Source organism: Theobroma cacao, chromosome 5 (genome assembly GCF_000208745.1).
Source record: "Theobroma cacao cultivar B97-61/B2 chromosome 5, Criollo_cocoa_genome_V2, whole genome shotgun sequence".
Classification (NCBI taxonomy): Eukaryota; Viridiplantae; Streptophyta; class Magnoliopsida; order Malvales; family Malvaceae; genus Theobroma; species Theobroma cacao.
The window spans coordinates 2,169,436-2,178,916 of NC_030854.1; the positions used below are offsets into that span (position 1 = coordinate 2,169,436).

Here is a 9,481-nt window from a genome sequence, read left to right on the forward strand (position 1 = left end):
AAAGATATGGCGAATATTTCTTATCCAACCTTCTTGGATCAAAGAAACACAATAGAAAACTAGAGTGGCATATGGATGAGATGGCACAGCACCCTCCATTACGAAATAGACTGGCACTACTGCATCGAGTTTAACAATCAACTGGTGCAATTGCAAGTTCTTAACTAGCAATAAACCCTCTCAAATGCTCCAAAGTTTCGTTGTCAAACTATTTGTAGCATCAATATTTAGGACAAAACCATCAATCCATTCTCCATTAGAATCTCGAATTAAACCCTTCGCAAATGCACATTTTAAGCTCGATTTGTAGGTACCATCAATATTAAGAATAAATCAATTTGGTCCTGACAACTTCCACTCGACCCATCTAGCCACTTTGCTACTACTCTGCTTTCATTCCATGGTCAATCCAATTTCTCAAGCTAGATGCCAAGACATTCCATAAATTATTAGCACATAAATCAAGCTGACGGAAAACTCACTTATTCCTGCTTTTTCAAAATTCTCACAAAGTAACAAAAAATTGACCACTCTACATCACATTATTAATAATTTTAAACTTATTACAGTCATTCTTTTAAATATGAATTAAAGAAACTTATCTCATCAATTATCAATTACTAGATGCAACTAATACCTCCAAACCTTTCTCGCATAAAGGCAATCTCCAAACATGAAGTGTTAAAGCGTCGATTATGCTCTTACTTTTTCCCTATTTATTTAATTTTTTTGTTTTGAGCTAGCTTTATTTAACTGTAGAAAGTACACCAAAATCACTCGATGCATTACACTTTCCTAGAATGTAGATTGCTTCTCGTAGCAGCCGCCACCATTTTCAGAAGAATTTGCACAGCAGCTCGTAGCTCTCTCATTGACACCCAAAAGGCCTCCAATATTCACATTCATTCTTCACCTGATTCACCCAGTCCTATTCTCAATGCTCCTCAAGTGTTCGACGAAGTGTCTGACTTAGATGTAGTTTCAGCCACTTCCATAATTGGAAGCTTCTCTAAGCAACACCAGCATAAAGAAGCCATACTTTTATTTTCCAGGATGCTCTTCAACGATATTAGACCCAATGAATTCACGTTTGGGACAGTAATTCACTCTTCCACTTTGCTAAAAGACCTTAACATTGGCAAGCAACTTCATGCTTGTGCAATAAAAATGGGCCTCAGTACAAATGTTTTTGTGGGTAGTGCAAGTCTAGATTTTTATTCAAAGTTGAGTACAATTGAGGAAGCAAAAAGGGTTTTTGAAGATACCCATCAACCAAATGTAGTATCCTACACAACTTTGATATCTGGGTACATAAGAAACAAGAGGTTTGAGGAGGCTTTATGGTTGTTTAAAGAGATGCCTGAGAGAAACGTTGTTTCTTGGAATGCAATGATTGGTGGGTTTAGCCAAACTGGCCATAATGAAGAGGCTGTGAATCTTTTCACTCGGATGTTGAGAGAAGGGGTGATGCCTACCCAGACCACTTTCCCTTGTGCTATTATTGCAGCTGCTAATATAGCTGCACATGGAATGGGAAAAAGTTTTCATGCTTGTGTTTTTAAGTGTTTGGGAGATCAGCTTAATGTGTTTACTGGCAATGCTCTTATTAGTTTTTATGCCAAATGTGGAAGCATGGAAAACAGTCTCTTGGTTTTTAATAAACTTCATTCAAGAAATATCGTTTCTTGGAATGCTTTGATATGTGGTTACGCACAGAATGGAAGAGGAAAGGAAGCCATAGAGTTCTTTGAGAAGATGCTTGTAAGTGGTTTTAGACCTAATGATGTTACACTTCTTGGTTTATTATGGGCTTGTAATCATGCTGGTCTTGTTGCTGAGGGTTATTCATATTTCAACAAGGCAAGAGCTGAGGAACCCAACTTGCTAAAACCAGAGCATTATGCATGTGTGGTGGATTTGCTCTCTCGGTCTGGGCATTTCAAGGAAGCTGAGGAGTTTATTCAGCATTTGCCATTTGAACCAGGTATTGGGTTCTGGAAAGCACTGCTTGGTGGCTGCCAGATTCACTCAAATACGGAATTGGGGGAATTTGCAGCAAAAAAAATCATGGCATTGGATCCTGAGGATGTTTCATCATATATAATGCTGTCCAACGCACATGTTGCCGCTGGCAGATGGGAAATTGCATCAACATTGAGGAGAGAGATGAAAGAGAAACAGATGAAGAGAATTCCAGGCTGCAGTTGGATTGAAGTAAGAAACCAAGTTCATGTTTTCCTGAGCAGGGATCGCAAACACTCCCAGATGGATGAGATCCACAGAATCTTGAGGTTTTGTATCCAACACTCACAGGATAGTGAAGCTTCCAGCTTTCTAATGGAGTTTTACATCTAGTCAGTGGAAAAAAAAACAAAAAAGGAATGGTCCTTGGACTTCGATTAGGCTACACTGCCTCTATTGCTAAAGGCACACTCTCATTCCCTTTGGGAACGAATACATATCAAGAGAGAGAGCAATGGGGAATAGTAGACTTGGGAGACTCAGAAGAAAAGGAGACCAAGTGTCAATCAATTCGAACCTCGGGCAATTCGATTCCAAATCCGGCGTTGCCGCTTGTATGAAAATTGGATAGCCTCACAAGCGGGCTCGAACAAGACAATTACCATTACCAAAGAGAACAGCACAATTGACAGCTCCAAAGTATTGACAAACAGAGATACAGACATCTGTTAAACAGGATAGTCTCCACTTGGATTATTAAGCAGAAAGGGAAAGAAAACATGGGAAAGATGAAGAGGAAAAGCAAAGGAGAACAAGAAATGAAAACTTCTTTATTATTTTGATGCCCTTTTTTCCTTATAAATGAATGCCGTGTGGCAAATCTTCTTCCATGTAAACAGGCCATGTGGCATGCCACGTGGAAATTTTTATGAGACGACTCACGGTGTTATCTAGGTGGCAATTTTTAATAAAAATAATTTTTATTATTATACTTTTGGGACAAGATGATTATGTTATGGACCCGCACTTTCATTTCAAAAGATATGTGTAGTGGAAGAATCCTACTAATTATAAACCAAAGGCTCGTCTCATTGTTTATTATTTTGAAATTTGTGACAATTATATATAACTTATTGTTATATTTTAACAAGTAAAGAATGTGAAATTAGAGTAAAATTATCTCAAAACTTTTGTTCCAAAGTTTTATCTCATTTAATATATCAAAAATTTATTAAACATATTCAAGAATGAGATCTACCATTCATAAGTAGATCAAATATTTATATATAAATGTTTAAAAGTTGAATTAATAAACTTTATCATATTAGGTGGGACAGACACTTAAAATAAAAGTGTTGAGATGAAAAATATATATTTTTTGAAATATTTAAACATTTTTTTATACTTACGTAATATTTAAATTTATGATAAAAGATATTAATAATAATTAAGATCAAATTTGTCACTATATTATGGGTCAATATTGAATTTTTATCATTATATTTTAAATTTTATTAATTTTTGTCACCATATTTTTAATTTTGTTAATTTTTTATATAAAATAATGAAAAGTAACGAAAATTTACCAATTTCATTACCGGTATATTCTATAAAATATTATGATTTTGGTATTTTCTTTTTATAAATCAACCGAAATGAAAAATATGGTGACAAAATTAAAAAAATTAATAAAATCAGCAAAATAAAAAAGTTAATCATTCATTTGGGTTTCAGAGAAAGCCCAACACCTAGAAACCCGCTCTCGTGGGCCCGACCCATTAACGCTATCACGGGTCCACTAATCTACACGCGTCAAGTAAACGCATCAATTAACAGGTCCCCCTAGCCAAAAAGAGAAAACAAAAAGAGGAAATGGAACCAGCGATGGTGGTCCCCACCTTTAACCATAGTTAGAAAATCTAGAGTTAACTAACCTCCCATCCGGGTTAGATCCTCCCCTCAGGTTTAGCTCCTCAGATCTCTCCCCAAAAAAGATTAGGGTTTCAAAATCTCCCAAATCGACAAATCTTCTCTTCAGTTTTTCGTATTCTAGGTCCCGTCAAATCGACGAATTCTTCCTGTGTGTGTTGTTTAGTTTTTGGAAATCGAATTGAAAAAAGAAAAAGAGATAAGAAAAATAGGGAAAGAAAAAATGGAGACGCAGAGGATAATAGAGTTTCCTCACAAGAATATGGATAAACGGCCCAGGAAAAGGCCCAGATTAACGTGGGATATGCCCCCTCCTCTTCCTCCTCCTAAGGTAAAAGAAAAAATTTCTCCCTCTTTTTATGTTGAAGTTGTCAGATTTTTGTTGTAAATGTTGAAAAATTATTTACAGAAAAATAGTGAATCTTTGACGTCGTGTTTGATGTGGTAATTTGACAAATTTCCCCTATTTTTCCCTCAATTTTTTATTTGTGATTTTGCAAATTTTAAATAACTTTTTGAAAAAATTTACTGCAATGAGAAGTTCTGTTCACTAATAGATAATTAAATTTCTTTTATTTTTAAAATTAATAAATTAATTGTTTTTATGTAAAGAAATTATCTTTTGATTAGATGACTGAATTTTTTTCTTGATTTTTTTTATTTTGTTATTTCGGTTGCGCAGGTTCTTCCAGCAATATATTGCGGTCAGGAATTCGGGAATGGAGGGATCGCTAATTTTTCATATCCTAATAATATGTTTTACAGGGGAATTCCTTGCAATGGCTCTCCTCCTTGGAGACCTGATGATAAAGATGGCCATTATGTTTTCGCCGTTGGAGAAAACCTGACTCCTCGATGTAAATTCGTCTCTCTTATCATAAAATTTAGGATAGTATATATTTTGCGCGGAAAGTTAAATACATCCACACGCGCAACGGGATAATGCTTTGAGAATTTTAAGCAATATGGATTTTGGACATTGAATACTGAACTTGTTATGGAAATCTTAGAATGAAATTATTTTGTGATGCCAAACACCTCGAATATTCTTGAATATTGAACTTGTTATGGAAATCTTAGAATGAAATTATTTTGTCATGCCAAACACCTTGATATTCTTGCATCATTCCCCCATTTATGTGGTATTCTATAATATGTTCTCATATGTTCTTTTATTCTTCATCCCTGCAGACAGAATTCTCAGTAAAATGGGTGAAGGTTAGTGTATTCTTGAATCTGAGTTTTTGCAAACATGGGGAGTGTGGCTGCCATTATATGAGCATTTTGATGTTCTAATCGATGTAGATATTTTGGATTGTTGCTTAACATGGATTGTGGTCCATTGAATGGTATATTTGCAGGAACATTTGGACAAGTCCTTGAATGTTTTGACAATGAAAAGCAAGAAGTTGTGGCCATCAAAATTGTTCGCTCCATACACAAGTATCGTGAAGCTGCCATGATTGAAATTGACGTTCTTCAGAGACTTGCCAGGCATGATGTTGGTGGTGCTCGGTAAGGATGTCATTTTGTCCTTTTGTTTTCTTATTTATTGTAGAAATTGAAGTGATTATGGTATAAGTGGTTTCATTCCTTGCAGTTGTGTGCAAATACGGAATTGGTTTGACTATCGTAATCATATTTGTATTGTAAGTATTTATTGGTATTTGCAATTCGATTAATTTGAGGGTGCAATGCAAGCTCCTTCATTCCTAAATATTCTGTGAGTTAAAAAACTTGCGGATGAATTTAAATGGTTTGAACAGGTATTTGAGAAGCTTGGACCAAGCTTATACGATTTTCTCCGCAAAAACAGCTACCGTTCATTTCCCATTGATCTTGTTCGGGAGCTTGGCAGACAAATTTTGGAGTCTGTAGCATGTGTGTGGATAATTCTTGCACTGTTTTTAATCTGTATTATATATACTTGATGCTCAAACCTCTTTTAGTCTGAAGCAAATAGTGCGGGCATGGTTGGTTAATTTTATTGGCTTAAGTTCTTACTTTTTCTTAGAACCAAACTTAATTTTTGGTTGGACAAGCTGGGGGTTGATGATGATAATGCATAAATCAAAGTTTTGTTACTTTTGCATCTAGTTTTTTTTTTTGAAACTATTTTTGCATCTAGTTAACTGAGTTTTTTTTCTTCCTCCAATGTGCAGTCATGCATGATTTGCAGTTAATTCACACCGATTTAAAGCCGGAAAACATTCTCCTTGTTTCGTCTGAATATATCAAGGTGCCAGATTATAAGGTATTCCTTCTTTTTCTGTTCCCTAAGCATGCTTTTTGTTTTTCAGTGTGTATAATTTTGGATTGCTTAATTTACAGTTTATGTACAATGAAACTTTGGTATCTTTGAATTCTGATAGCTGATTTCTTGAAAAATATTCTTTTGCATGTGCTTTAGTTTTTATCACGGTCTACAAAAGATGGTTCCTATTTTAAGAATCTACCAAAGTCAAGTGCAATTAAGCTCATTGATTTTGGGAGCACAACATTTGAACATCAGGATCACAGCTATGTGGTGTCAACGAGGCATTATCGCGCACCAGAAGTCATACTTGGTAATCATCATCTGCACATTTGATTGCACATGATGTGTTTGTGTACACATCTTGTTGACATCATTTGTTTGATGTTTTTGCAGGTCTTGGATGGAACTATCCTTGTGACTTGTGGAGTGTGGGTTGTATACTGGTTGAACTTTGCTCTGTAAGTGAATCATTGTAGTCTTCTTCACTCCCCAGCGCAATGAAAAAAAAATCACCTAAAATGTAGATGGAAACAAATCCTTACTTGCATTTGTATTTTTTAAGTCATTGCTTTATTGGTCTTACTGAATACTGGAGCAGATGATAATATTGTGAAGAAATCACTTTTGAGATAGTTATTAGTTAATATAAGTGCACACAAGATGCATGAAGCATGTCAAGAATATGAATCTCATTCTATATGCTAGTATCTAGAATATAATATCATCTTATATGAGGTAGCTTGTGGGAATCTAGAGCAGCTTGTCATTTCTTCCGAAAGAGATGCGGGCCTTAATAACCTTGAATATTTTTCATGAGCAGGGTGAGGCACTTTTCCAAACTCATGAGAACTTAGAGCATCTTGCCATGATGGAGAGGGTTTTAGGGCCATTACCCCAACATATGGTGCTCAGAGCTGAGTAAGAGTTCACTCTGTTGCTTGTTCTCGCTGTGAATATGTTGCAGGAGAAGTTCTTACATTGTGCCTGATATTGTTTCAGCCGCCGTGCTGAGAAATATTTCCGGAGGGGCACACGATTGGATTGGCCCGATGGTGCAACTTCAAAAGAAAGCCTGAGGGCAGTTTGGAAATTGCCCCGTCTGCCAGTAAGTTGTCTTGAAGATGCCTCTTCTTAATAACTTACTAGAAATTATTTTAACTCACCTGTTCTTGCCAATAACCAAGTTTCCTGTTTTTTTATCTTCATGTCACTAAATCTTTTTGAGGGGCGAAGCTTTTGTGTTTCTTACTAGACATGTAAGGCCATTAGTAAGTGGCAGAAATATTTATTGCTTTTACTTGCAAGGCTTTATCTTGAAGGGTACCGGGACTTATTGCCTGTTCTGTTTATTTTGAATTATTTAACCATACCGATTTGAGTCCATCTTTATCTTCATGTGCATTAGTTTCTAAAGTTGTTGATATACCCTCCAAATTGTTGAACTTTGAGCACAACCAGCTCCTTAGTTCCCTGACTTCTGCTCCTAAGCCGCTATTCTTTCCTAATTGTTTTAGTTTATGTGCTGCAGAACTTAATAATGCAGCATGTGGATCATTCTGCTGGCGATTTAATTGATCTCTTGCAAGGGCTACTACGGTATGATCCGGCAGAGAGACTTAAAGCTAGAGAAGCACTAAGACATCCATTTTTTACAAGAGATCATAGAAGGTTTGGCTACCCCTTGTAATTGGAGATTGGTGGATCATTGTTAATAATGAGCTTGAGCAACCTTTGCATAGCGAGGCATATATTAAATGGCATTTTTGTCTCTAAAGATATTTGCAGAATCATATAATATAATATGTATAGTGTCTACTCATTCCTATTCCAGAACATGCTCTATTAGCTTCTCCTTTTTGTTTGCTTCTCGTTTCCGTTTTGTTTCTCAGCATGTTTGTTATCTGGTGGCCCTATGTGAATTGTGTCCACCCGATGATTTCCGGTTTGCGGTCTGATGTTCAAGAAGAGCAATAGAAAAGTTGTGTTCCAAATTTTTACCAAGCTTCTACTCGCATCCAAATCTGTGACTCTCATTGGAGAGTATCTTACAAAATTATCTAATCTTGACTTGATGGGCAGTCTGAATAAGAAGGGAATGATCATGATGTTTTGATGGCTCTAGCCAGCTGGTTGTCTTGCCCTACTTGTTTTTGTTGATTTGATTGGAATTCTCTCCATGAGCGAGGAAGGACATGTTCTTATTATTGAATTAAGTGTTCAAATTCGATGATGTAAACCGCTGGAACAGTGCCATGAATATTGAATTCTCTGGAGCTGGAACAGAGAATGCATGTCAATGGTGTAACCGTGAACAAACAGGGAACTCTGTTTTTCACTGTCTTTTATTTTAAGCGAACAACAAAGCTTGGGTTATGGTTTCTAGCTGTAATTGCACCAAGAAATGTTCTTTTAGTCTGTAATGCTGTAGCTAAATTGATATTCTAATCAGCAAATCAAAGATTAAAGTCGACAAACGTAATAATGTTGGAATCCGTTTTTGTTTTATATATGTAAAATAAGCATGAATTGGTCCAATTAGATGTTGGAAGTTGACCCTGCTATCATGTGACGAGGAAGCTGATCAAAGGGTGGAGACAACCATTGAGGCTAAAGAGTATCGAACCGTGGATGTTGAGGCACCAGTTTTCTACTAAGTTTGTACCAATGCCTTCCCTGCCGTATCATTATCCAATCACTTTCAAATGTGCAAAACGTGATGATTGATACGACAAACTTTTAATGAATCTTGGTGGGTGTTTGGCTAAATTTTGGAGACATGGCTCTCACTGTGGAAAGTGTGCTACTATTTATAAGAATAGGTACTACTAGGCAACAGAAAAGGATCCGCAAATTTACCCCAAACCTACCGATGATTATTTTTATAATTACTAGATCACAGTCCGTGCGTTGCACGCCGACCTCTTTCTATTTGATTTTTTTTTTATCTCTTTTTTTTTTCTTTTTTCCTATATGCTCCACTTGATTAGAAGAGAAAGCTCCAAAGAAGTTTCCTTTTAAATATATTATAAATTTTTTATGTAAAATTTTAAATACATCATTGTCTATCATAATAGTATATGCAAAATACAATGCTGTGTAACAGGGAGTGCAAGTAGTAGTGTAAAGATGAGCTTGGTAAAATATAGAATGGATGATTTGCTAGCTTTTAGCCGATTTTGCTCTCATGCTAGCAATGATGCTAATGGCATTAGAACCAAAATTAATTATTGAGGTATGTTTTTTCTGACTCAAAGAAGAAGAGTTGGAATCTTCCCTTACCAATCTTAACAGAAAAAAGGGGTTAGGAGAGGGACCATAAACCCCCCCCCCCCC

The 9,481-nt window shown here is 36.0% G+C and overlaps 2 protein-coding genes across 3 annotated transcripts; both read left to right on the plus strand.

Annotated features, from left to right (window-relative positions):
* On the plus strand, nucleotides 645–2,931 carry LOC18597825 (pentatricopeptide repeat-containing protein At5g42450, mitochondrial). The gene has a single exon (XM_018120836.1). The coding sequence runs from the start codon at nucleotides 781–783 to the stop codon at nucleotides 2,353–2,355; it is 1,575 nt and encodes a 524-aa protein (XP_017976325.1). The 5' UTR covers nucleotides 645–780; the 3' UTR covers nucleotides 2,356–2,931.
* On the plus strand, nucleotides 3,888–8,530 carry LOC18597826 (serine/threonine-protein kinase AFC1). 2 transcript variants are annotated; one of them, XM_018121715.1, is made up of 12 exons: nucleotides 3,888–4,222; nucleotides 4,574–4,748; nucleotides 5,083–5,109; nucleotides 5,253–5,406; nucleotides 5,492–5,540; nucleotides 5,658–5,772; nucleotides 6,054–6,145; nucleotides 6,302–6,458; nucleotides 6,542–6,606; nucleotides 6,969–7,066; nucleotides 7,148–7,253; nucleotides 7,663–7,774. In XM_018121715.1, exons 1-12 carry the CDS (start codon nucleotides 4,115–4,117, stop codon nucleotides 7,681–7,683), a joined length of 1,167 nt encoding a protein of 388 aa, XP_017977204.1. In that variant the 5' UTR covers nucleotides 3,888–4,114; the 3' UTR covers nucleotides 7,684–7,774. The 2 variants fall into 2 exon arrangements, with proteins under 2 accessions (XP_017977204.1, XP_017977203.1); XM_018121714.1 differs by having other exon boundaries at nucleotides 3,889–4,222; nucleotides 7,677–8,530.

What these genes read in the sequence shown, in the direction of transcription:
- LOC18597825 (XM_018120836.1), top strand. Translation starts at nt 781, where the DNA reads ATGCATTACACTTTCCTAGAATGTAGATTGCTTCTCGTAGCAGCCGCC.
- LOC18597826 (XM_018121714.1), top strand. Translation starts at nt 4,115, where the DNA reads ATGGAGACGCAGAGGATAATAGAGTTTCCTCACAAGAATATGGATAAA. An exon ending in CTCCTCTTCCTCCTCCTAAG is followed by an intron (nt 4,223 to 4,573) that starts GTAAAAGAAAAA and finishes TCGGTTGCGCAG; the next exon opens with GTTCTTCCAGCAATATATTG. An exon ending in GGAAATTGCCCCGTCTGCCA is followed by an intron (nt 7,254 to 7,676) that starts GTAAGTTGTCTT and finishes TATGTGCTGCAG; the next exon opens with AACTTAATAATGCAGCATGT.